The sequence below is a fragment of the Neolamprologus multifasciatus genome, chromosome 15 (genome assembly GCF_963576455.1).
Source record: "Neolamprologus multifasciatus chromosome 15, fNeoMul1.2, whole genome shotgun sequence".
In the NCBI taxonomy this organism is placed as follows: domain Eukaryota; kingdom Metazoa; phylum Chordata; class Actinopteri; order Cichliformes; family Cichlidae; genus Neolamprologus; species Neolamprologus multifasciatus.
Window position 1 is genome coordinate 21,596,580 of NC_140453.1, and position 27,872 is coordinate 21,624,451.

Genomic DNA, 27,872 nt, shown 5'->3' on the forward strand with positions numbered 1-27,872 from the left:
CCAGCTGCTATCAAGTGTTGATGTTGACTGTTGCTTTAAATGAAAGGACAATTATGCATTGAAATTGCCGAATTCACGTCCATTCTGATCCAAGAGCTTGCATGGTTGTTAGCTGTTATTCAATATCATGTACAGTAAGAAGTTTCTTGTTCAACTGCCAGTCAGAATATGTAGACGCACCATGTGGAGGTTCAATCAAAGAATAAAATCTTCTTTAAAATTCTATATTTTCACCAATTTTTAGAGATCCTATATATTTTTTTTTCCTTTTAGAAATTATAAAATGAGAGTATATAAAGGACCCAACACCTACAGATTTTAGGTTAAAACAAAGTAAATATAATAAAGACCAATGCATTTTACTGCACTGGTTTTGATATACATGCAGTTCTCCTATACGGGCTCTACTGTTACAATTGAAGCTTTATAAAATTTATTTCATTCCAAGAAAAAAAATAAATAAAAGGAAAAACATTTCCTGTTTGTTCACTCTGAACATCTGATGTCTGAGAATGCTGTTATTGTGCCGTTGCCATTTGTGACAATTAAAAGTTGTGTAACTGTTGTAAATATGTCAAATAATGTGATTTTGTGTGTACATGTGTAAATACATCTATCTTCCTTGTACAAAAAGTGGTTCCCAAAAAGTCCTATTTGTCTGTGTTGTGATGTCACATACGATCCACTTGTCACATGTGTGATGTTTGATATTTCATTTTTATGTGTGGCAACAGTTTTTGTAAAGTGAAATAAAAGACTGCTGATGATGGAAAGAAGCTGGATTATTTTAGTTTAAAAGTTTAACAGGAAATCTAGACGTAAATAAAGACTGGAGCCATGGTCTTGCTTTATTATAAAATTTATTATATGTAACATTTCAAAAATAGCAAAAGCGAGCAGGGAGAAGAACATTTCGATGCTTTTATGAATAAGTTAAAGATAATGTTGTCAGTAATGAAATATGGCCACGGCTAGCTAAAATTTATAAAAAATCACTAAAATTTATAATTAATCAAAAAATGAAGCACACTTTAAAACCCCTAATTTAACTCAGAGGGAAGTGTGTCTTTAAAAAAAGTGATGCCAGTAATTAATTACACCTCATTATTATTTTCTTGTAGACAGTTAAAAATAAATTAAATTGGAGAAAAACAACAACGGGAAAATGTACACCAGGTAAGAAAAAGATTTAACATTTCTAAGTGTTATATCCTGTAGATACAAAAAATTCAAGTATTTTCCCTAATTAGAGCCTGAGTTGTTTGAACAAACAAACGCAGCCAAAATTAGCTCCCAGCCTGCTACCGATAATGTGAGAGGGTGATAACAAAATGAGGGAATGCACAAAAAAACCCTCTCTAAAAACAAATTCACAAATTAAACAATGCGTGAGAAAGTCTGGAAATATTACAAACACTAGTGGGTTTAACTAATGAAATTACTTATGAAGTTTCAGAACACTCTTGCTAGTAAGCCTAAGAAATATTGGCATGACGCACCAATTCTTTGGAAAACAACGCCATCCTCACTTAAAAAAAAACCAAACATTTTAAACGTCTTTCAGCTCTCCGTCGCACTGAGAACACGTGCCTTCAAAGAAAAGGTTGCGCTTTACTGCTGTAACTAACAGGTTGTAAAAGGTCCAACTTTTACTTTGAAGGTGAGCATTCTCCACGTGTCGCGCTTTTCAGTTTCAATGTTGCTTGGAGAACATTTTGCAAGTGTTTGCAGACAATCTGGCGTCTTTCATGTAAACTATGGGCAACTGTTGTAATGTAATCAAAACGACCAAATCAATCACCAGAAGGTTTTTGTTGCAGCACCGTATTCCTCTTTGCAACCAAATTCATGTGCAAACAACCACTCTCCAACCGGGTGGGGGACACACATTTCATCACTGAAATGGTCTCTAGGCCTGTGTGAGTGAGGGTTATGAAAGGCACTTAACTGTCAACTGCTGCAGTTTTTCTGATGTAGAGAACAGAACTGTCACTATTAGGATTTTTATTATAATTTGATAAGAAGAAAATGGAAAACGAGGAGACATTTGATTGCCAGGAAAAATTAAATGGCTTTGAATTCAACAGATTCTGGTTGGGTTTGGTTTACAGAGAGAAAGTCTTGCTTCAGTTTCGATGACCAGAGATAAAAAGAAAAGCCCCTAAACTGGTCATGAGAGAGTTTTACTTTTGTTAGTTTGCATACTGTAATTATGTCAATTTAAAGTTGAACTTCATTATATACGGAGTGACATTCAGACAATTTGGATCTATCTAGCCATGTCTAGATGCTTCAAAACCTGGACCAATTAAACCTGTAGTACCTTCATGGCTTGATGTCATTAGTTTTCGTTGACTGATTTTCAACATATACAAATGTATAAGAATAAAAACGTAATATTCATACATATTTTCATTATTCACAGCTGCGTGTTTCAGAGGTCACTTTTTTGACTGTCTCTTGAGGGAGTACAACCCACCGTAGCAAAGTTAAACTCCTGCTATAGCTGCTCTGTCACCGCTTGGCCCGGCGAGTACAGAGCGTTGAACTGGGCCTGACTCTCACCAATCATCTTCTTCAGATGAGAGTTCATCAGAGCCCTTACACAGTTAAATCTAACCAGTCCAGTCTGACCCCCGGATGCAACCCAGTCGTGGCAGCTCATGTTTGGGTTGAAACGAACCTGAAGAAATGAGAAAAGACAGCTGAGAATATTTATCGTCTGTGCTCTTAAACCAGCAATTGAACATCAGAGGTCAATTTACAGAAGAGCAGATACTGGCATTATTTACAGGCAGAAAAGCAGAGGACCAAGTGTGGATCCCTGAGGGACTCCATATTTAATACAAACAGCTTTCTTCGTGTTCTACTAAGGCAACAGCGGTTTTTATTTATAGGCTAATTTCTTGTTTTCTCTGTCCACAGTGTCCACGCAGCTGTAGCTCTGAGTCAATATCATCACTTCCTCCTGATTTCTTTACAGACGCTTATCCACCCCACTCTTCATCACTATAAATTCTCCTGGTGCACACCTCACTATATTATTTCCCTTCCCCTTCCCAAGTTGCCATCCTCCTCTTTCTAATCCATTTATCCCTCTCAGACAAAGAGCCAGTCAAAAACCTTTCCTGCTGTTTTGTTTTGGAGCCTGTCCCAAGAAGTCTCCGTCCATCATTTCATCCCAGAGGGCACAGCGACACCCTCCACTCTGCCTCTCTTAAAATTAAACACATCAAATCCTCAAATGGCTGCTTTCCATCTCCCCCTCCCTCCTTCCACTGAGGGTGACATTTTTCTCATTTAACACATCATTACATTCAGCCCCTTTATAGCTGCCCATCAGAGGAGGAGGCAGAAGAGGGAGGAGGAAGAGGCTATTCTTACAGATCTCACCTCCATTTCCTCTCATTGTACTGTTTATCTTTTCTTGCTTTTTCTCTTTGTGTTGCACTACAGCCAGAGTCTGATGATACCCGCCCTGTGTGTGTGTGTGTGTGTTTCAGATACCTTATATAAAGCAGACAAAGGCATGTCATCCAGGATGATCTTTGCCTTCATTTCTGTGTCTTTCATCCGTTTCCACACAGCTCGCCTCTCACTTCCTGCAGTGGTCCGCTGAAAGTCAGAGTGAATGATTATTACAGTGTCAGTGTGGTCTTCCTCTTATTTCGTTCTCTATTCTACTATAGCCTTTTTCTCCAGTTTGTCTTTGGTCTACATATATTACTTGAACATTCCTTACTTTTTTAATAAATATCTGTTTAATAAAAAACAATGAAACCAAATGAAGATAAAAATTAACTCACAAAATCAAAATCTGTATAGTGGAGGCAGTATTTCTTTGTAGCCTCTTTGTAGGTCTGGAATTTCAGCGGAGGACATTTTCGTCCAACTCTTCCTCCTTCACTGTCGTTCTCATTTCCTGCTTCCTGTGTAGCATCTGGTTCTTCTGTCTCTTCTCCCTGCTGCTCTTCAACTGCGTTTCCTTCCTCTTCCTCTCCTCCCCTTTCTTGTTTTTCTCTCTCCGTTGCATCATAAGGCACCATAGATGTGAAGTAGATGGGCTGAAGGGAACAGGTTAATAAAATGGACCGTTAGCTTGTCACTAAATCTGAGCGATTCTTTCACTGCAACTGGCCACATATTCAATTCATGTTCTTTGTCTTATTTTCTATGAACACTACCAATTTTATATGACATCTGATATAATGTAAAATGATATTTTTGAAGTAAACATAGGGAAAAATAAAGAGCGATAAAAGTAAAGGAAAAGTAAACTTACAAATCGTCTCTCTATTGTGCGTTTGATGTAAGGAGCAACGTAGCTGATCTGAGGTAACAGAGAGAAAATCACCTCTCCGAAGCTGTCTGCGGTCACCAGACTGTTAATCCACTCAGTGTATGACAGAGACTGCAGGGACGCATAGAAAATGAAATATTAAATCACACAGCACTGCTGAGGAAAAAAAGTTTCTCTTAGTAACTTAGAGCAAATTTCAGACACTCAGGGATAGTTTGAGTAATGAGACTAATTACAGAAGCACAACTAGCCTCAAATGTATCAGTTCCAGGAGTTTTTTTCCGCTCCCACACAATTAAACCCAAAACACTGCAGCAAAAGGAGGTTTTCAATGATTAAAAAGGGTAAAAGAAGGAAGCAGTCTTTATTTTCCTCATCATCAACAAAATGATAAAATACAGTTTTGAATCCATAACTGACACATCCTATACCTATCCTATTGCTTAATGCCACCTCGTTCTACGCCTGGCCTAAACTATTTAACACCACACTGTTGTGATGGGGGACGTGTTCATTAATCACAATAAAACACAGACTGTAGTTTATTTTAAATCAATTTAATACTAGAGGGCAACTCTTCTCCCATAAATACTCAAGAAAAAAACGTGGACTAATCCACTGTTGGAGACAGTTCCAAACAAAGGCAAAATGTCCTGACGCTTGGAAAAAAATAATTGAAACCTACCAGAAAAACTTCTAAAGATTCACATCCTCAGGAGGAACAAACTGGCTACAGTGTAAGCAAAGACGAGTGAAATGCAAGACTTGAATTTGACTTTTGAGAGGAATTTTTGACAGTAACAAAACTATGGAATACCTTTATACTCCTGAAGTCTGTGTTGGCATTAACTACCTTTTATCCATATATATCGAATAATATTAACATCCTCAAACTTTCTTCATCGTCTCGAAAATTACGTCGTGCCCCTGATTTAAGGGTTTTCTGAAGTTCAAAGCTATTTTATTTTCTGCTCTGTGACTGAATTATGGGATGCTGATGACTGAAGAATGGAAGATTACAACAGCTACACTCACCCACACAGTGCCGGACCGGGGAAGTGCAAAGAGCGAGCGCATGTGATGGTCGATGTAATGGACTCCTTGTGAACCTTTCCTAAATTAAAAAAAGAGAGAAAGAACGAGTCATAATGACTTTTTTTATTCTTACTTCAAGACTGCATATGTTGACAGATCGCAGAGGAGAAGTGGGGATGTGGAGTTTGTTAGCAGGCAGGAAGGTTACACTATGGCTAGTGTAAGCTCCACTACATTTGGAGTTTGAATCACTCTGAAAAGTAAGGATGAACTACGATATTACCTTTGATGCTGAATTTTTGTTTTCAATGCTAAATGCAGCCACTCTGTTCATCTTCCAGACTGTTTCTACTACAGAATTTACAAAGCTGTAACCTGAAGTTCATAATCTTTTGGAAGGTGCTGGCCGTTTTCCACACTTTAACTTTTTGGGACACAAAAATTACGAGTATGCCAAATGAAACTCAGTTAGGACACTGATACAGTGGAAAGACTTCTGTAAATAGGATTTTCTTTGTAAGTTTCATGTGGTGACTTTTAGGTTAGGGCTCACACATGAGCTAAAAGAGCATACATGAAACCAGCACCAAACCAGCTCCCACACTCTCGCCTCTGTCAGTGCGCCCCAGGGCAGCTGTGGCTACAATGTAGCTTGCCATCACCAGTGTGTGAATGTGTGTCTGAATGGGTGAATGACTGAATGTAGTGTAAAGCGCTTTGGGGTCCTTAGGGACTAAGTAAAGCGCTATACAAATACAGGCCATTTACCATTTGCTGACCAGGTGAAACTCTCAGGAGAGGCTGAGTACCTGAGGGATGTGCCAGCAGCTGTGGATCCTACTCTTCAGATTCCTTCTGAATTTGAAGAAGCAATTGTGAAGAAGCTCAAGGGAAAAAATGAACTCTGATATTTTCATTCAAGAGAAAGAATTGCTATTAATTTCATTATCAGTGATTGTTTTGGTTCTTATTGTGACAATTTTTGTTTCCATTAGCTGTCAAAGTAGCTTTCCCAGTACTTTTGTATTCTTTTTATTTTAAAGTGCACCTTATGAATCTAGATCCCAAGTGAACAGTGATTGAGACAAATTTTGATTTGATTTCTCAAATCCTTTCCCAAAGAGCTCTGGGGTCTGATCGTGGATGTTCTCTAGTGTAAATGCTAATGTGTCCCTAACAAAGACAGAGGTCAGGGATTTGGCTTTGGTTCACCCTGGAGTCCACTGCTTCAACATACTCTTTTCTGAGCATGATTAAATACATATAGCACTGTATTGATAAACTTGTGGCAAGACTGCCTCCATGCTTTAATGTTGGACTCACTAACTCTCTAGTATTTGTTCATTTTGGTTTACAACTGTCCAACATATCTTTCAAACCTTAGAGGCAAATACCAGAAATACAATGTAAGTGATTCAGATGTAAAGTTGTAACAAAGAAACAGAGACAAGCTTTCTTACACCACGATGCCATTGTCCTGGGCCATCAAAACCCCCGGTGCATTCAGTGGCCAGTTGATTTCATTGGCCAGACAGCGTTTCTGAACCGTGATGGGATCGTAGAGCCTCCTCAGATCCCATGTCTTCACGAAGCGGTCGTCACCTGCCGTCACCAACAGGTATCTAGAAGACAAAAAACAAATGAAAAGTCAAAGACATGTTGACGATGGGAAAACAGACCAGGATGTTCTGTTGGTGGAAAATATAAAAATGGCTGAACACAGGGATTTAAATGTGATGCAGTGCTTGAAGTGAAAGTCATTATTCTCTTTACATTGATCAAATCTGACAGTGGCGTCTGCCATAAAACAAATGAAGGCAGAGCAATCGATATAGTCGGATTTCTTTTGTAAGACAAAAAATGCTTTATGAATGTGATGACAAAGGAGAAAAAAGACTTTGCAGTGAGAGAAAAAGAAAATACAAAGGTGTTAAAAAACAGAGCAAAGACAAAGAGAGGGGAGATTTGATCTTTTTCAGCATGACTGTGTAATTAAAAAGCAGTGATCCAGACAAGATACGCGTCCTCAGAGTCTCTCTGCTGCCAGCCAGGAGCTTTTTCTCTCTCTGTGGGATTAATCTTGATCATTTATCCACCTTTAATCCAACTTTAGTTTTATCTTTAGAGAAAACTAAAGTCTGTGGTTCGGAAATGAAGAAAATAGTTTAAAAAGTGGAGGAAAACTGGCTGCTATCAAATTAGGTTCACATCTACTCAAATGAAGGCTGCAGTTGTAGTTTTAATGGAAATACTAATTACCTCAATCATTACATCTGACTACTTGTATTTGCCAGCTGTTTTAAAGAAGTGTTGACTAAAATGGGTCATTAGTTTGTTTTAAGAGGTCACAGCCCCACAAAATGGGCTTTAGCAGGACAGCAACCATGTGTTTGAAACCATTGTTACCATTATCTCACATTCTGATCTGAGGTTAAATACACATTTACAAAATGTTCTTCAGCAGTTCTTCAAAAAAGCAAAATTCATGACAAGGCAGAAAATCCTCTGTGAAAGCATATACATCACGCCACAATATAAGCCATATTAATCATGCTTTAGGTGAGTCGGCAGGGCTGGATGGGTTTAGAAGGAGATGACGCTGATGACCTCACACTGACCTGTTAGTGGGAAAAAATGACATTCTGGACAGTTTTTTAATGAAAAACCAATTCTGCTTCATCCCCGATACTGACTTGCAGTGCATATCTGTGAATACTCGTATTAGACACAGGTGATTTCAATAACCTCTCCAGCTCACTCCTATCTGCACATACATCAGCTGACTAACAGAGCACAGAAAAATAATTTCAGGAGGCTGACACAGTCCGTAATGGGGTTAAAGTCAAATTCTTAGCTATGACATTTTATTATTTTTTAAATTGGCCATCCCGTTTTCACTTCTGTATCGAGCATTTAAAGTTTACTCACATCAAGAAAGTTGCGAGCAGTTCATCTGAATTATTTCCACCTGTGCTTTAGTTAATTTGGTTAAGTGGTTATGTTGGTATACATACTATAAGAAGACCCAGCTTACACAGTGCAGTCCCACAGATATCACGGGTCTGAGTTAACATGTTAAAGATAAATAAAAGTCAGAAACTAAGAAATAAAACAAAACTAATTCTCAAAATCCACATGAACGATTCTCACATAAGCCCATTATCATCTAGAACCCGTAAACATTCAAGCGTCAGGTTTATGTAACTTTACATACCTTTCAGAAAGCCAGTTGCATACCTGCAGCTTGCCTATTTCTGGGTGTTTATTTGTTATAAGATATGAAGAATAAATATTGGTGACATGAAAAAACAGCACAAAATGTCCTCTATAAACACTTGAAGTTTTTGAGTCAGTTAACTATTCCAAGCAGGGAGAGTGAACTTTAGATATGAATGGAAAATCACACCAGGCAGTGAGACCTCAGCAAGGCTGCAGCCTGAAGGTCAGTGCATGTTGACTTGCATAGAGCTAAGTCAGGTTGCCTTGTCTGAGTGGTGATAAGGACGTGGCTGCTTGCCCGGCCTTGTACCCTACATTCTGAATTAGTGCCTGAATTCAATAGAGGGAGGGCTCTACTGCAACTCTGTGCGTTCAAAATTTATTGTCTCGCCTTTAGCTCCGAGTACCAGAGGTGCCAACAAATCGCCTTTTTAATTGGCTGCGAATAACAACTACCAGAGTAAAGTAGATGAAGGAAAAACTGATGAAATAAAGACACAAAGATAGGATCACTGGGTGACTGCAGTATTTTCTTTAAGTTTTACTGAGGTTTCTGACATTTTCTTGTGAAGACCTTTGAAATTCTATTGTACTGTTACACAAGCAGTGACCTTTAAAGCTGAAAATAAGGCCAATGTGAAGGTGCTAAAACACTGCAGTCCCTTGCCTTCTGATGCTGCCTCAAAAAGTGAGTCAGTTCCCACAGACTCCTGTTTACAGCATTCAAATTTACAGCCCAGTCTAAAATAATGTATTTATTTCCTTCAGAGATAATTTCTCCTTTTACAGTAAAAGTACAGCTTTTCTGAATAACTTGTCTAACTGGATACAGGCAAGACTTAAAGTTAGATGTGTGTTTACTTCGACTGACAGCTGTAGCTGGCATCTTGACATCTACTGGATTTGTCTACCATGTTTGTGCTGCTGGAGCCTTTGCATTATGCAATATGTATATTTGGTGTGGAAACTGGTCACCTCATAGCATGAAGGTCCTAGGTTCAAATCCAGTGGCCAGCTGGACCCTTTCTGTGTGGAGTCTGCATGTGTGCACACCTGTGTGGATCAGCACACTAGTATTCAAAAGGTTTCTCCATGTAACGATCTGCTAGGGAGTGTGGGAAGTCATAGCTCCGCCCGCCAGGGCAAGAAGCAGGTATGGAGGAGATCCTGGCCCCAGACATCCAGAGGCCCCAGAATACGAGGACCCAAGGAGAACCACCACAGGGGAACCGTGCCACCCTCCTGGGAAGAGCTGAGGAGAGCCCCAAACGAGAGGTCACCCCAGCAGCCACGGAGCAGAGGCCAGAGGGGGTTGCAGTGACGTGCCCGCGGGTCTGCCGGCAGCCAGCTGTGCCAGAGAGGACCGGGCCTGAGGCCCAGAGGCCTGAGGGCACCACACCCCCCGGAAGGGGCCCAGCTGGGCCTCAGGCCCCGCCAATCAGCCACCAGGAGTGAGTCAGTACATACATGGTGATTGTAAATTTACTGTAGGTGTGAACAGTTGTCTGTCTCTATGAACTAACTCTGTGATAGACTGGTAGCCTGTCCAGGGTCTAGCTTGTAACCTCAACAGTTTATTCTTGTATATAGTTTTTAAGCAAGCATGTCACCTGATAACTTAGTACTCCACCCTCTTGTCTTCATAAGCATGAACTGTTCAGCTATCAAAATTCAATAAAATGCATACGGCATAGAGGCATGACAGATTAAAATCTTGATTTTGAAGTCACAGTGTTTTATTTTGATCCAGAAAGAGTTTTGATATTATGCTCACCTGGAGGCAGGACAGAAGGCCAGGGACCGGACTCCATTGTTGTGAGCAAGGATGCATCTGTAGGGCAGCAGACTCAGCGATCTGTCTGACTCTCGCACACGCAACAGCGCAGACTTCGCTGTCAGATCCCAAAGACCTACTACACCTGGAGAGAGAGTTGAGGAGAGAACAAGTGGAAAAGTCAAACTACTGGCATAAAATAGTTCTTTAATCCATAATGTTGACTCATAGTTGAATCAGATCAGCTCAGGACCGCTCCTTTGTTTATTCTCTCAAACAGATACCTAGTTAATCAAGAACATCTGCAAGAAATCAATTCATACCATCGTAGAATCCAATAGCCATTATATTGTGTGGTTTGTCAGGAAGCCAATCCATAGACAGGACGAGCCCACTCATTTCATGGTGAGGGGCTTTGAAGGCGCCCAGCTTCAATGTCACCACTCCTTTAACCTGCAGAAAACAAAGGTCATTTTCATTTATGTCCTGTCTCAACCTAATGGTAGATACACAACAGCGACAGGGCTGTGACATTATGATGAGCATCAATGAAAAAAGACAGTGTAAATGTATTTTAACAGGTTCCTACCTTGTATACTTGAGGTGTTTCAATGCCTTTACCTGTGAAAACACATAAAAATCCATTTCTTTAATACTCATAGATTTTTTGCTAACTGTTTTTAAAAAGTTTTGTTAATTAATGTTTCATTACGTTATGTGAAATCATTTTTTAAACAAATGATTCACTTTGATGCACAGGCAGCATGTACCTTTACTGTACATGGACCCATCATATTTCTGTCATGTAACCCAACTCAAAGTTCCACTCTGCTATCTGAAATTAACCCTGACAGCTACAGTAATGGTTTACTGATGACAATAACATGAAAACTACAGAAATTCACACAGTGAGCATGAATGCAGGCAACAAAAATCCTGAATGTAGTGCTGGATGTCCCTTGAAGATTTTTCTGTAAGCAGTGAGAATCACAGGCTCAGCTAAACATTGACGGCCCTGACTCAGCTGTCTTCAATCTGAGACGGGTTCACTTAGTGTCAGATGTAATTAAAGCTCAGCTGCAGAGCTGTGATGTTACATGTCAAGAAGCCCATTTCTAACATGTTAATATTCTGACATTTTGGGACAGATTTTCTAACAAGCTATGCCAGAATAAAACCCTCTTCAGGTATTAAAAACGTCTCTGTCAGGATTTACCAAAGAGTCATAGTATTAACTGTGCGATTGAAAGGTGTAGGCGTGGTTACTGTCGTTTGGCTCTCAGTACTGCACTGTGCATTTGCAGGACTTTCAGAGGGTTAAAAAATATTTAAATTAATTGTAAGCTTTTTCTTTTTTTTTTTTTTTAATTTTGTGCACAATGCTGCTGTTATAGTTGCTGCTAGGAGCTTTAATTTATTTGGACTGACTGAGAGAGATGTTAACAGACTGAGTGCATTACTAGTGGAAGCCCACTCTTGGCAGATTGTGTTGGCCATTATTGAAATGATGCGTTTCAGTTTATAAATTAGTACATTGACGGTACATCACCTGCAGAACTTTCCCATCACTGCATGTTGCAATTTTTTCCCCACATAGTAAATATGGCCCTTTGAATGCAAATCTCACCATTATCATAGAGCAATGCCAAATGATATTTTACATGCATAAAAGGCTACAGGCTATATACAGTATGAGCAAATGGAATTGACTCTGTTATAAAGAGTTCACTGAGAGGTTGTAGCGGGAGTACAAAAGCAGCAAATTTTTACCCTCACCATGTTTTTGCTCTACTACGTGTCAGCATATTTAGTGTTGGTAATGTACTTTTAGCTTGTTAGCTAGCTTTTCATACAGATTAACAGGATTCCTGACATAACTAGAAGTACAGACAGAAGGTGTTGTATTCAATTCAAGGATGTAAGAGGGCTGATGAAGTCTATCACTGCTATCATAGGGCGAGAGTCAAGGTACGCTCAGTCACAGGACTAATACAGAAAGATGCTATGGCCATCACCTATTAACACCACATAGGTGTGTTTTTAACTATGGGAGCAGGTAGAACATACAAACTTCAGCCACAGATTCAACTCGAACCCAGGACCTTGTTACTGTGAGACGATACCGCTAACCATCACACCACCCTTAAATAACCTTAATGGAGGAAAAAAATATATCTTAGAGTCAAGAGGATTTGCACATTTATAAGACCCAAACAGATAACGGATAAACCAACATTGACATTAGAAGTATGGCCCTGATGTTGTTTACGAAATGACTGGATATCTAGTTTGGCAGAAACTCTACTATCTGTGTTTAGGCAGTCGCTGTGTTTAAAAGCGAAAAACAGAAACACGCTCTCAGACTTTTCCAGGTCATTAATTTTCTCTCCTCCTCCAGTTTAGATTACTGAGAGTTTAGATTAATAGCGTCTTCTTCGCTGTTCCACTCCCTCCATCACCTCACCTCTGCCTCAGAAAAATACACAATAATATTTTATATAAACCTTGTTGTAAATCACCTCTTGTTCTTTTGGCCCTCCAGATCATCAGTGAGTGGTTATTCAATATGATGTCATATGTCTGACTAATGTGTAACAGAAGTTTGAGAAGGCTGGTCTGAAAACGTGAGGGTGATAAGTTTTAACCTTCTGGGACATAATTGGTTCTCTATAATTGTGAAAATCACATCAGTCACATTAAAACAACCTCACATTGTGCAGCCTTCTACCAGCCCGGCATGCAGCAGTGTTTACTCACTTTTCTTGTGAACAGTTTTAATGTTGTGAATAATTAATTCCTTCATTTTCTGCAGTTTAAAGTCTGGATCGCAGGAGTAGCTGTACCACCAGAAATGTCCTGACCCCCTCTAACAAACTAACGAACTAATTTGCCTTCTATAATTCCAAGGCTACCGTGACCTGGGGGTACCTCTGGGGTGTCCTTTTTGTTAAACATGCCCAAAACACCAAAGCAGGTATCCTAGTCAGCTGCTCAGACCACCTCCTTCTATGTGGAGGACCAGCAGCCCCTTACTTTATCTCTAAGGCTCAGATCTTTTGAATCCCAGTCAGTTCTACACAGTTAAATAGCTGCCGTCATTTGTCTGTGAAGGTTCTCAGTCATCCAGGTCATCGTAGTCAAAGGAGCTTGCAAAGAAAAGCGTCTGGACTTCTTTAAGTTACTTGAAGACGTTTCACCTCTCATCCGAGAGGCTTCTTCAGAGCCATCTATGTCCACTGTGAGCGACCATCTTTGAACAGAGGCGGTGGTTTACGACACCAACTCTCTGCCATCTATAATCCAGTTTTGAGATCCCTTCCCAGACGCCTTAAGGCCCACTCACACCCTGGGCCATCTGACCTCAGGAATTCGCATGATAAGGTGGGGCCAGGTTTCACAATGAAATCACCCGAAACTCTGGCTGATTGGGACCCACAACCAGTTCCACACCTTGGCTCAGGCGATTAGAGGATCATCAGGGGGTCCTTTTGTCCCTCTGTGGGGGGACACTCCCACTAGGGTTATATCTGGGACTCTCCACCAATTGACCTTAGAACTGAAGAAGCCTCTCGGATGAGAGGTGAAACGTCTTCAAGTAACTTAAAGAAGTCCAGACGCTTTTCTTTGCAAGCTCCTTTGAGCTGCCGTCATTTGTTTTAACACAAACTTCAGAGTTACAAATGTTGCAAAAAGAGAAAGTATTATAATGAGCTGTGATGACGGATATTCCCATATGGTGGATGATTAGTCTGTATCAGTTTTTTCCCCTTTTCTTAATCAACATTTTCACATACTTAGCTTTATAATTATCACATCATTTCCTCCTCAAGATCCACTGCACAAAGCCCTTAAGAGTTTGACTAACTTAAGTAGGACTATGGTGCAATTAATAATGCCATTCATCCATTCGCTTCCGCTTATCCTTTTCAGGGTCGCGGGGGGCTAGAGCCTATCCCAGCTGTCATAGGGCGAGAGGCGGGGTACACCCCGGACAGGTCGCCAGTCTGTCGCAGGGCCAACACACAGGGACAGACAACCATTCACACTCTCATTCACTCGCACATTCACACCTAGTGGCAATTTGAATTATCCAATTAACTTATCCCCACAAGCTGCATGTCTTTGGATGGTGGGAGGAAGCCGGAGTACCCGGAGGGAACCCACGCAAACACGGGGAGAACATGCAAACTCCACACAGAAAGACCCCGGCCTGATGGTGGAATTGAACTCAAGACCTTCTTGCTGTGCGGCAACAGTGCTAACCACCGTGCCACCGTGCAATTGATAATGATTATCTTAAAATTTTTCACCAGATAAACAAAGAAATAAAGGCTGACTGAGTGACTGTGTCTAACCGGTCAGCTGTGTTAGCTGAGCAGAAACAGGAGGAGCGCCACAGACGCTTAAAGACAGTAAAATATGGCGCTGAGGATAAATGGTGGTTAGTCTGTTGTAAGGAGATAAACAGTGTCGGGGCTGAAGAGAGTCAACTGAAAGGGGGGAAAAATAAATGTTTGGTGGTGTCCATGTTTTCTGACATTGCCAACTCAGTGAATCTTATTTATATGAAATGTTCCAACTTGCTTTATATTAATTAAAGAACAATATTAAGACTGGACTACACCTACCAGTCATCTAAAATATCACAATCCATCTTACTCTTTAAAAATTTCTAACCTAGTTTTAGAAGCATTCATCTTAAATTACAGTATTTTGCAATTTTGCACACTTTAACTTGGCCTCTGTGTGACCTCCTCCATCTTCTTCCCTGTCCAGTCTCAAGTAAGTCCTTGATGACTGACAGAGTAAGGATACAAGAAGTGTCATCTAGTAGGCCTAAAATTCATAGCTTCCAACACTAACAACTGGCTCGGTGATGCATCTTCTTTGTCATTTCAATTATAGATCCTTGTCTGATGGAGAAAGGCGCTGTAAATTATGTGCGTACACTACCCCCTCCTTCAAAACCTCCAGCCATCCCCCGCCCTCCAATTCTGGAGCTTTAACGGCCTCCTCCTCTCATTCACGCGCTCATTCATTCTGGTGACTGGATACACAAAAGCCATTTATAATTATCTGTTGCAAACAGCACTAAGGGGTCAGGATAAACACACACACACACACACGCACGCACACAGTTTTAACCCTGTCCAAAGCAATTTCACCTTCAACCCTTGCAGCCGATATAGAAAGATTAGATTATATTATATCCACTTTTGGTCACGTAAGCTAGGATAACTAATCTGCATTCAGTCAGTGCTCGACATGTCAGCCTCAAAGAAGCTATTAAGAAATTCTCTGGTATTTTTTCACTTGGTTAAATGTACCTCTCCATGTCGTCCCCGCCTCACTGCAGGCAGAGCAGCATAAAAGTGACACTTTGCCTTTGAAAAACGGTCGCGCTGATGTTAGCCATTTTTCTACTTAAAATAAATTTAATGTCAGGGAAAAAAACGACCACACGTGACAGCAAAATTATTAGTGAAAAACCTGCAAGAAATGTTAGACTGCTGCTTACAATCACACGATTAAATGAATAATTGTCAATGCTTCAGGACTGTGGTGCTGCAGTTGCTGTTAGCAAAGGTGATGGTCACTGAGAAAAAACTGAACAGAGATAATATGACCAAATTATGCTTTTTATCTTTATGAAGGAAGTGTAGTATCAGAGAAAAACAGTATGTGCTTTTACTGCTTGAACAGGAGTTTACTTTTGAGACATATGGTGTGTGATTTTAATATTGACTCATCTTAGTCTGTTTAGCATTTAAGTTGGGTCAGATTTTGCAGCTTACAAAATAGCGCTATTATAACCTTGTGAGTGCTGTTAAGAAAAGAAAAATGAAGGCACTGTCCCACTTGAATGTCTATTCTTTGTATTCTCAAGACCGAGGTAACATCACTTTCATCTAAACATTCAGTTTGTTCTTTTGAAAATGTTGGCACCAAATGACAGGAACAAACAGTCTTTAACCTGTCATATTCTACATGCACATCTCTGAACCTCACTTATGTCCAGTTTCACAAATCTATGACACTATGAGCATAGTGCATGTAACAGTCCAGAGTATTCACAGCATGCCACCCAATGGCTCCACTTATGGAGCACTTTCCCCAAAACTAAACATAAAATCAAATCTGAGATGAGATGTCCTCTTGTGTGCTTTATGTGAGAAAGATCAAATAAATGATAGTTACCTGATTCTGCTGACAACCTTTCAAACCAGGTTTACCTTCAGAAGGAACCTTTCTGGAGACCTACACTATAACAAATGTGTACATTTATTAAAGATATATTTGATATTAATTGACAGGTATACAACTGCAGGTATGGCCATGCAGCTCTAAGGCCCAACTTTCCGCAGAAATTAGTTCCAATTCCCTCTTCTGCATTTATGCTACTCCTTCTTCCAGATAAGAGAACACACTGAGGTTCTGTTATATCGCTCAAATAAGATATGCAGCCAGGCTGTCTAGAGGCCGTCAAAGATGCCACACAAAGTTCAATATTACATTGGCTTTACTAAACCAAATAGGTCACATGTCTACAGTTATCAGCTCCGTGAACTCAGATTTTTCCAATCTAACTATAAGTATGCTAAAATAAAAAGGTTGCTCTTGGCACTAGGTAGCCAATTGCAAACAAGTACAGATTACGTGTAGCATATTTCTCCTCAGGTCATCAAGCTTCAGCAAAGCTATACAGGATTATAAAGATTATGTTCATCTCCTAGTCTTCCTTAATAGGGTTTGTGGCAACATTAAGACATTAATTACGTTAAGAAATATTGAAGGAAAACAAATGTTACAATTGCTGTATTTATGAAAATTGCTCAGTGTAAGCTAAACAAGCTTTTGCAGTAGTAGTTTGTGTGTGCAGTCATCTTCAAATGTGGGTACTCAGTAACCTTTCAATCCAATAACTATAACCTCTGGTTGCAAGCAGGGGGCTGATGGAGTAGCCCTCTGAAAACTGAGCCCAATGATCCATGGCTACAAAACAGAATGGAAACTCGAGTCCACGAGGGAATGAGAAAAAAATTAAGAACAGAAATATCGGGTCTCATTTATCTTTTTATGTCCAAACTGAGGCATTTGAAATACTTCTTAATTTCAAAACCAAACCATGTGTAATACAGTGCACATAATGTTATAATGATCAGAGTACAGGCGGTTGTACAGTCACCTATGCAAGCCATTACTAGTGAGATGGAAAACTGAATCATAAAAAGGCCCAATTTCAGGAACCCTTTTGAAGAATTCTCAAACTGTGGCCATGATGTAGGCTTCATACTTTTACCCAATCATGGCTTACAAGTCCCAAAATATGATGCAAAATTATTTTATTTAGTCCTTTTAATTAATGTTAATGTAGAAGAATTTAATGTGCATGTCTTTCAGTGGAGAGATCAGGTGATTTAAAGGGGACCTAATGTGCTTTATTTCGTATATGCTGTTAATGTGGTGGATATTCATATCAAACATGGCAACATTTTCAGATAACAAAGTGAAAGTATCAAAGTAGCAGTCCCTATGAGCCCAAAGCTTCACACAGTATTTTCTACTCTCTGGCTATGTACAATACCAGTACCAAGTTGGTTAGCCTGTAGGCACAGAAGCCACACCCACCTGACCTTTAGAACCCGCGTTTATAAGGGGCATCGAATCAGAACAGGAAAAGGACCTAAAATGACTTGTTTCAGGCAGAGGATAAACTTGGAAACTACAGCAAGGCACATCAAAAGATAAACTCTGATTCGTTAGAAAGTTACTCTAGCAAACCAGAAATGAGCAGAATAGATTAAAGGCTCAGAGAAGACCTTGTAGACCTGCGATTTTCAGTAAAATCAACACATTTGACTTTATAGACCAAATGCTAAACAGAGCGGTGAATAACTGAGTTTCAGCCAACTTTACTGTTACACTGTGGAACTGGGAAGACATGCCCTACAAGATAAGCTTTAACAGGATCTAAAAAGGTTGCGTCCACTGAGATATAACACAAAAATGTGAATATTTATTTGTAAGGTGTATGCTGTACTCATGATCTCACAATGGTGTTTTGTTCAATCCCATTAGCCTGAACTGCTTTGAGGATACTGACTGATAAACACACACACACACTCACATGCAGACATAACTCTATGATGGATGTGGCAGATAAGTTCGTCATTAATCTTGTTTGTATCGTCTTCTATCAGCAGAGCCCCAGAGGCGACTGACAGCGCAGTGATCTGAATAGACTGGACCACAGGCTCCTCCATCCATAATGTCACCATGTACTTACACTGTTGGACAGTGTTCTGTGTGTTTTCAAGTCTATAACTGCTGCCATTGTGAAAGCTGCATGAGGCTGGTTTCTTGTGGATACTGTTGCTTTGTCAAACACACGCTCTACCACGTTTAATGAGGGTCACGTCTGATATGATGGATAAGGTGCTATTTGATTGATTACATACTCGTGCTTGAGTTCATCAGGCTGTGTTTAAATGTGTGTAACGCACTACAGCTGCAAGTTCTCATTAGCTATTTGTTCAACAGAAAATTAATTGGCACCTACTTTGATCCTTTTTTGGCAAGCTGTCAAATATTCAGTGGCTTGTGGTTCCTTGTTGTGAGGTTTGCATTATTTTTACTGACAAATCTGAGCTTGACGAAGATGCTAATGCCATTTTTTTTTCTTTTCTTTTTACACACAGGGCAGGACACCTTTGTCTTGCAAATAGAAAACCTGTATGGGACCCATGTAGACTAGCCCATGTGGGACCCACAGCAGTTTTGCCTTTTTGAGTCTCTATGAGGAGTTTCTGTTGGCAACCCAACCATAGTGGGGTGAGTGAAAACTCATCGGGGCTCCAAAGAGCAGGACTGCTGTGGGCCCTGTGTCTTTGCCCTGCCCTGCATGTTTACTGGCACATTGCTTATATTAGGGAAACAACATACAGGGAAATTTGACTGTTGAGGAGATGATGAACCCACAGAACACGTGTTATTACACTATCAGAAATATGTGATACACTGCAAAAGAACTCAAGAAGTGACGATAAAGATAATTAATTACTAAGATAAATAATATATTTTCTAAAATTCTTTGACTTTGCTTGGTGAGAAAATGTTTACTTTTTTTTACCACAATGCCACTACAACAGATCTGTAATACAAAGCAAGTTCAAAATAACCAGGATAGATTTTTATTACCTGGCATCGCTAAGCCTAGCAGCTGCAATCATGTAGGTCACATGACATTTTCCTGTGAGCATATTATTGAATGAAAAAGCTGAGAGGTCATAAACACAAACCGGGCATGACGGGAATATTACCCAACACAAACAACATACATTTGTACATTTGATTAAACACATCCAAAGCCAGGAGGGTGGAGGAAAAAAAGCAAACTGTTCAGTAATTAAGGATCAGGTTGCTGGGATTGTGTTACTCCGAAGCCTTTTTTATATTTTTAAGGTCTAACATTTTAAGCTACAACACTGGTGGCATTTAACGGTCTAAGGAGCAACTACAGGAAAAAGTGTAAACACAAAACTTAAACCTGTAGGGTTACTTGGAAATCTTATATTAGATCTAGAATGAGCTACAAGAATTTGGTTCTTTAATGACTGTTTTATATGACTATTTGAGTTTATAAAGACATACAGAAAAATTAGATGCTTTGAAACTGCTTTCAGCCAAAAGGAACAAGTTTCTCAGGAAAAGGGTCCAGACTCACTCGAAAATCATCATCATGAAACAATTGTGCCAATATTATCCAAATGAACTAGCCAGCAGGTGGTGGGTTTATATGTTCACCTGTTCAGGTGATCAGGAGCAGGTCAGGTCTACAGGACAAGATACCATGGGGCGTCACCTTTATCAAACTGAAAATTCAGAGAGGAAACTTCCACTTCAGGTTTAATCCTGAGCCTCAAATTCTGTTTCACAGTACAGGCCTTAGAGCTTTACTGTGATCACAAACAATCCAAGGGCTGCATGGTGCCTCCAAAGACAGCGTTTACATCCCAAACCTTCTGATTTGGCATGCGAAGAAAGAAAATGAGCTAAGCTAATTCATAAATAAACAGGTATAAAGACATCCGGTGTTTTTATAGTGATGTGCTGATCTATAAACCACCAGTAACGCACTGCTTCAGTGCATCCCTATGTCCTCATAGGATACAGGAGAAAATAGACACCCAACATGCTGACTTCAGACTTTAGAAAGCCAACAGTGCCCTCTGCTGAACACAAGACACGTTGAATTTTTACAAGTAAAATACTTCAGATGGAGCAGTTATAAGTGCTGCAAAAATAAATCTGTAGGGGAAATCACAGCCAGTTATGATCAGTCTTACCAGAGTTTGGCTGAGTGATGTTGGAGTGCAGAGCATCAGGGTGGGGTATGCTGTAAATGGTAACCACCCCGGTGGAGGTGGCCACTGCCAGAAGACCCAGTCTGGGTAAGAATGGAGCCTTCAGTGTGAGGGATTGATAACACGTTAGAATGTTATAAGATTTCATCATTTCAATATCAGCTAAAAGCTAAGACACTTCGTAGGAAAAACATCTTACCTTTCTGGCACAGGTGGGAAGCTCCCAGCCTCCAGCAGGACACCACTTCAGATGCCAGACGAAGCCCTTATCCTGGGCCAAACTATAGACCACAACTGGCTTGGAGTCTGGTCTGTTTGGACAGAGGTGAAAGAAAAGAGAACATAATACAAAAAGGCTGACGTTTCAAAGATAAATTTCTTATAAGTTCTGGAAACATCTCACTACCATCTGTGATGTAGACAGTTTGTTTACAGAGTGATGTTGGACTTTTTCTGGAAGTAGTTCAAACTAGTCAATGAGTCAAGAGACTGACAGACAATAACCTTTTATAATATAATATTTTTATTAGTGATTTCCCACTCTGCACATTTCATTTGTACCTGTTGCCATACTTCAGTTTGCCCACATCCCACAGCTGAATGAGTCCAGTTCCTGTGGAAGTTTTGTTGACGTAGTGAAAATCATCCATGCGTTGATGACAGGACAGAGCGATGTACTGGGTAGCAGGAGCACCATCAGGTGTTGGACACCACTCCAGAGCCCACACTGGTCCACCTGCATACAGCATCATGTCCCAGCGTTCTGGGTGAGGGGGAATAGATTCGAACCTGCCAGTTAACAGAAAAAAATGAAAACAAAAAAGACACCAAATGCTTTATTCTCCCTCGCCTACAAAAGCCACCAAAAAATCTGCACCATGTAGAACAAACTACAAATGATCACAATTACATATTTTTATAGGTATGAGTTTTGCTAACAAACAAATACAAAAAAATAGGTTTTCTTTGGAAATGTATTAGCACCAGTTATGTCTCAATCGAACTGTTCTTGACATATCTGAGGGAAATCATCAACCAGGGGTCACTACACCATGATCACTGTCACCTTTTGAGTCTTTGCAGAGGTGCTTCCTCCTTGTTGAGTCCTTCTCTGGACACTTTGAAAGCAGCTGAGTGAAGCGTCTGAGGCAGATATTTCTCCAAATCACTAAATGAAAGCAGAAAACACAGACTTTTAATAACTTATGTGCATATCAGCTAGAATAACACGTCCCTTGTCCAGCTCTCTTTATGAAGCCACCAGACCAGCGCAGGTACATAGTCCTGCGATGGCTCTTCTTTATTCACTAGACTGGCTTCTTCTTGGAGCCACACTTTTCAGACATCATCTCAGCAACCCCTCCTGGCAGTTCCTTTGTCTTGTTTTTTTTGTTTAACCCTTTATTTATCAAGTGCTTTTTAAATAACCAGAATTCTCTTAGCGATATTGTTTGAGACAAAATTCAAATTGTTTCAGAAAGAAACGATGACAAGCTTTTGGGGGGAAATCAGTGTATAAAAAAAATCAGCTCCGCCTAAATGTTACCACTTTTACTCACATGACCTTACTTTTCACGCATTATAGGCTACTGAGAAAATTAAAATTGTTCCTGAAAGATGAGAATTATTTTGTCATTTTACAGCCAAAATGACAAAATAAGTCCATTAAGCCTGTTTGAATCCCAGTCGATTAAGGGTTAATTAGGATAAAGTATCAGATTTGGATGACTCCTTACTATTGTTCCTATGTAGTTTAAAAGCCGTATTTGAACTAATGAATGAATATAATGCAACTATGAGGGCAGGATGGTAGTGTGGCAGTTAGCACTGTTGCCTCACAGCTGGAAGGTCCTGGGTTCAAATCCACAGTTTGAGGCCTTTGTGATCACACCAGTCTCTGCCCACAATTCAAAGATATGGGAAATTTTAAATGTGACTTTGAGTCTCTCTCTGTTGCTTCTGCCAAGAGTATAAAATAGTCTGAACCTCATTGGGTTACTTGAAAGCATATACAGCATATCTCATTGTATGACCATGTGACAACTGATTGATTCAGTAACGTGACTAAAGACAGGTGACACTCTCGTTAACAGGTGATCTTAAATTGATCCTAGGTGTGCATGGCTGTGTCTGTCTGGCCCTGTGATTGACTGGTGACCTGTCCAGGGTGCAGCCTGTCTCTGCCACTGCCAGCGGCTCCTGTCCACCTTCAGTCAAAAAAAGTGGACAGATGTCCCAACACATAAATAACTAAGAAACTAATGAAACAGTCAGATAAACATAAGTGCAGCTAAGACTTTCTGGTATGACTTTTGTGTTAGAATTTCAGTGAATAAAATAAAAAAAACACTCAAAGTTACTTGGTAAAGAGTGTTGGGTATGGTCGTTCTAACACAGAAAATAAAAAGGTAATAAAACTTAATGAGTTATTCAATTAAAACTGGATCCAACTGTATTAAACGAATAAAGCAACAGAAACTACCTTTGCGGGACAGGAACCCAATCCCTGGTGGAGGGCACCCACTCTGGAAACACCCAGCTGCTGTAGTGCTCTTCCCGACTGCAAGCACAAACATCAACAAACACATGGTTAAATAAAACAAACAAACAAACAAACAAGCAGGTAGTCAGTCTGAGACTTACTTATTCAAAATGCTAAAAAAAACCTCAACAAAATTAATCAAAAAAGGTGAAATTTTGTAAGCTGAAATTTTGAGATAACCCAAAATTTGACTTTAAGAAGCTTTCAAAATAAAGGGTTTGAATGTTCAAATATTCCAGTGTTGTTTGCACTTCAAGACTCATTGTGTATGTCATCACAAAAACTGATGTATGAACTAACAGCAAAGGGACAATGTTCACTGGTACTTCACAAAAACAAATCATTACTGTTAACTGACTGCAACTTACAATTTCTTGGTGGTCTTTGCGCTCTCCAAAGCAGTTTTCATGATAGGGGTGTTAAGTCCATTTTGGGCTTTGGCGAACGAGCATGTCTGCAGGACAGAAGGAGACAGGATGAACTCATTATGCACATGTTCTTCCTTCTTTTCTATGCAGCTGCATTAAACTGAGAAATTAAAATGTTCTGGTCATTTTAATCAATAATGGTTTGCACTTTGGTTTAGTCTCAGAAAAACACAGAAATCAGAAATCTGATGATTTATGTTTAAACTGCTCATTATAATGACTCCTATTTATAAGCCCAGGTTGGTATTGACAAATCACAACAGTTTAACTTTTAATTACCATCATCAAGCAGATTCATCTTTCTGTATTACACTGATATGGAGATACTGTACTGAAGTAATGTACTCTAGTGCACTGCATGAGGTCATAACCAGTAACTGTGCCATCAAGTTAAAATGAGAAAACCACTGACGTTGTTATTGTTGACGTAATAAACTGGTGGATTTTTTCCACGTTTGCCACAATTAGAGTCGAGGTCTGAGTCATATGCTGCTTCTTCGTCATCATCTTCCATCTCCTCTGCATCCTCCTCTTCATCATTATCTGGCACAAAGTCTTTGTCTTCTGCTGCATCACTGTCAGGATGTTTCCTCTTTTTGCCTTTACCCACTGCAGGAATAGAACAAGGGATTTAAGTGATGGTGCACAGAGATCTTTACTGATATTTGCAGAAGAAGGAATTTTTCTGCACTGCTATATGAAATTTTACACTGCATGTAACTTGTTAGATTGCAAAACAACTAACAACTGACATGAAATGTAATGTTGACACAACAGTCTAAACAAGTTCAGACAAGTTTTGCTCATTAATATAGCTACATCTACGCCAGTTAGTCAACTCCTGCCGTTTGAAGTGCAGCCCATTTTCAGACAGGAGACACACATCTACAGGTCTTAGGTCTTAGACTACGTTCACACTGCAGGTCTTAATGCTCAATTCTGATTTTTTGATCAAATCTGATTTTTTTGTCTCACACTACAAATAAAATGTGACAGCAAACGCGCTCTAGTGTGAACCCACAAAGTGGCCCGCATGCGCAAAAGAAGACGTCACACACAACGCGCTCTGTTTAGACCCAGACCAAACAGTACTGCTTGACTGATGGCCCTTAATATAAAGACTTGTTTCGGACTTTACGTTCCCCAATTTTGCTTTAAGTTATTTTGTTATTTACATATGGCCTAATAATTATCCTTAGTGCTGTTTCAGAGAGGAGCGGTGCTTCAAAGGATAGTTGCAGATTTCTGTCAGAATCTGCAGAGTATAAATAAAATGTTCACATTGTCTTCCCAACAGTCTGTAAGAAATAGGTAAAAAGATGAATAGAATAGAATAGAATTCAACTTTATTGTCATTGCACATGTCACAAGTACAAGGCAACAAAATGCAGAAACTGTCTGAGATAATGCTTAGCTGTGATTGGTGCACTGGGGAAGAGAGACGGCGAGACTTTCACTGTACCTTTGCTTGCTTTGGGAGTTTTCTGTTCTGATCCAGTATCTTCGCTTCCTGGCTCATCAGTTTGCCCAAATAAGTCTTTTGCCAAATTGTGGAGGTACTTCAACGCCCTGGAAGATTGAAGTTACATTATTTTGAATGCCTATATTACCATTTATATGAAAAAATGGCTTTAAAAATGTTTTAAAGACAGAAAATTTATCATTTTACAATTAGCAATGTATGCTTTAATATAGCTACATAGATGCATGTAATTAATGTGGGGATAAGTGTACATGTAACCAAAAAATGAAAGCCCGATTGTTATGGCCTGTAAATGGTAAATGGCCTGTATTTATATAGCGCTTTACTAGTCCCTAAGGACCCCAAAGCGCCTTACATATCCAGTCATCCACCCATTCACACACACATTCACACACTGGTGATGGCAAGCTACATTGTAGCCACAGCCACCCTGGGGCGCACTGACAGAGGCGAGGTTGTTAGGGATTGTTAGGGTGTTATTATCACAAAACTAATAGTGAAAGTAACTATCACCAAAGTCTGGAGTCACAGTTCAGACTTCCTGTGTTTCAACTGATGATGTCTGATGTAAAAAGGATTTAACAAAAAAAAAAAAAAAAAAAAAAAAAAAGAGCGATATGAAACAAACCATGGAATCGAAGGCTTGTTTAAGCAACAGTAATTGTCTTCTTACTACAGGGGACGGTGTTTAACGTAATTTAACCTATGCGACAGCTCAGTACTGTAGGTGTATCTTACGCTTTGGCAGCTCCTCTCCGCCGCCGGCCACCTTGTCCAGTCTCCTCCTCAGGTTCCTCTGCATCCTTTTCTTTAATAACTGGCTTCACTTGTTGTACATACTGCTTCTTTACATACTTCCTCTTTGGCTTTGGCGTCCCATTCTCCTGCTGCACCGTATCGTTAACAACACCCTCTCCATCTATAAGGTCTACATTGGCATTGCTACATTTTTTTGCAGGGGTTTTCTTAGCAGGAGTCCTTTTTGACTGAGTTTTCTTGCCTCTCAGTGGTTCATCAGCCACTTCTGCTGTAGTTTGTCCATCACACTCTGTAGGTGTTTTATCTGTTTTTTCATTTTCTCCATCTGGAGTGTCCTGTGCGGCAGCCTTGGATTTTCTACTCTTTGTCGGAGTCTTCTGAGAAGCTGCTCTTCTCCTTCCTGAGCTCTTTCTAGGTGTTTTGGGTGAAAGGTGTTCATTCGTTTTGTCATCAGTTTCATAATCCAGATATTTGGGATTTTTCTTCCGTTGTCGTCCTTTTGAGCTGAGTATTAAATCCGCACCCTCCTCCAATGGCTTCTCTTGCCCTGCAAGAAATGTGACATTATCATTCCACTGAATGATGTAAAATGGGGTTAATGTGACTGGAAAGTCATTGCCTGGTCAACATTTCTGGTTTGGTAGTGCTGGATTCCATCTGTTAGCTGAACATGCATAATATGAAATAAAGTTCCAGCAGTGCTGCTGTGCTAGACAGAAATGAATACTAATAATAGAAGAACAAGGTGTGAATAGCTCTTAAAAATAATGTTTGAAAAAATCCTGAATTATTATTTTCTCATCCTCTGTAATCTTAAAATAGGCCAGATGACACCCCTGGATTAGACCATTTAGAACATGTTCCTAATTTGAAGTACCTCTTAAATCTCAAGTTTTACAAACCTTGTGCAGATTCAGTGGGCTCCATATGCTCTGGGTTTCTGATTCTGTGGTTCTTCTTTTAGGTGCCTCCTCATGTGTAGAGCCAGTTCCTTCTCAGTGTAGCTTTGCAGCTGCACAGACAGATAAAGAAATAATGTATTACTTAAGGTATAAAATGACTGTCCACTACTGCAATATTTAATCAAAATAGCTGTTTCTTCCTGCAGTTTGGAGTTGTACAATGGACGAATGAAAGTCACTAACAGATATGGCCTTTCAGTGTTTTAAACAACCTTATAGACTTCTAACGACACTAAAATAATTACAGTGCACAAATGGAGTCAGGGAGCCGGTGTTTTCTACCGATATCAAGTCGATAAGCCGCTGTCTACAACCTACACACCAAACCTCATTCAATAATGTGACAGTTTGACTCTCTCTTTCCTACTCACAGTGAAGACGTAAAATATACACACCGATACTTAAGGCATTTAATAGTTAAGGCCACACGTCAATTCGGCATATATTTTCAATATAAAAATATAAAACATCAAGTTATTTAAGAGATACACATATGTCACTAGTTTTTAAAACGAGTCACATTGTCTTAGTTAGCCATGCTATTGAGCTAACACATTGCTAATGCTAACTGGATATAGTAGCAGTCAAGTGTATCATAATATATTATAATATACTTAAAAATCGGCCTCTAACCGGATCGTAGCACGTTTAAAAACTCACCATGTGTAGTGTTACGGTTTCCTCCTCGGTGGCGGAGGCTGAAACACCTCGTTCAGAACACGGGAAGCTAGAGTCCAGCCACCCGGGATCGAATCCCAACCTCAACCACCAGAAACCACGACATGTAAAGTCACCGGAGCTTACCGGGACACAGCCGTCATAAAAATCATGCCGTTAATTTTTTCAAAGATCGCAAACTACAAACATTTTCACAGTTGTTTACACTGAATCAGGGAGCTTTCCGCTTTCCTTACGTCAGACCGCCATGTCACTGTGCAAGCACGGAGGGCCACACCGCCCCCTATCAGCAGAGAGGGAAATTACACTGATTTGATTGTACAGTGGC

The 27,872-nt window shown here is 39.9% G+C and overlaps 1 protein-coding gene across 3 annotated transcripts; it reads right to left on the reverse strand.

Moving 5' to 3' along the window:
• Positions 1-843: 843 nt before the first annotated feature.
• On the reverse strand, positions 844-27,828 carry gtf3c2 (general transcription factor IIIC, polypeptide 2, beta). Of its 3 annotated transcripts, none has more exons than XM_085134275.1 (20): positions 27,527-27,828; positions 26,807-26,916; positions 25,884-26,451; positions 25,125-25,231; positions 24,075-24,271; positions 23,603-23,688; positions 23,175-23,252; positions 21,759-21,860; positions 21,254-21,481; positions 20,892-21,003; positions 20,675-20,792; positions 10,918-10,943; positions 10,652-10,781; positions 10,329-10,473; positions 6,796-6,957; positions 5,336-5,414; positions 4,283-4,411; positions 3,807-4,064; positions 3,508-3,615; positions 844-2,683 (listed from the first exon to the last, which is right to left on the reverse strand). In XM_085134275.1, exons 2-20 carry the CDS (start codon positions 26,829-26,831, stop codon positions 2,501-2,503), a joined length of 2,841 nt encoding a protein of 946 aa, XP_084990401.1. In that variant the 5' UTR covers positions 26,832-26,916; positions 27,527-27,828; the 3' UTR covers positions 844-2,500. The 3 variants fall into 3 exon arrangements, with proteins under 3 accessions (XP_084990401.1, XP_084990402.1, XP_084990400.1); XM_085134276.1 differs by having other exon boundaries at positions 4,355-4,411; positions 10,918-10,949; XM_085134274.1 differs by having other exon boundaries at positions 10,918-10,949; positions 27,527-27,827.
• Between the last annotated feature and the right edge of the window lie 44 nt (positions 27,829-27,872).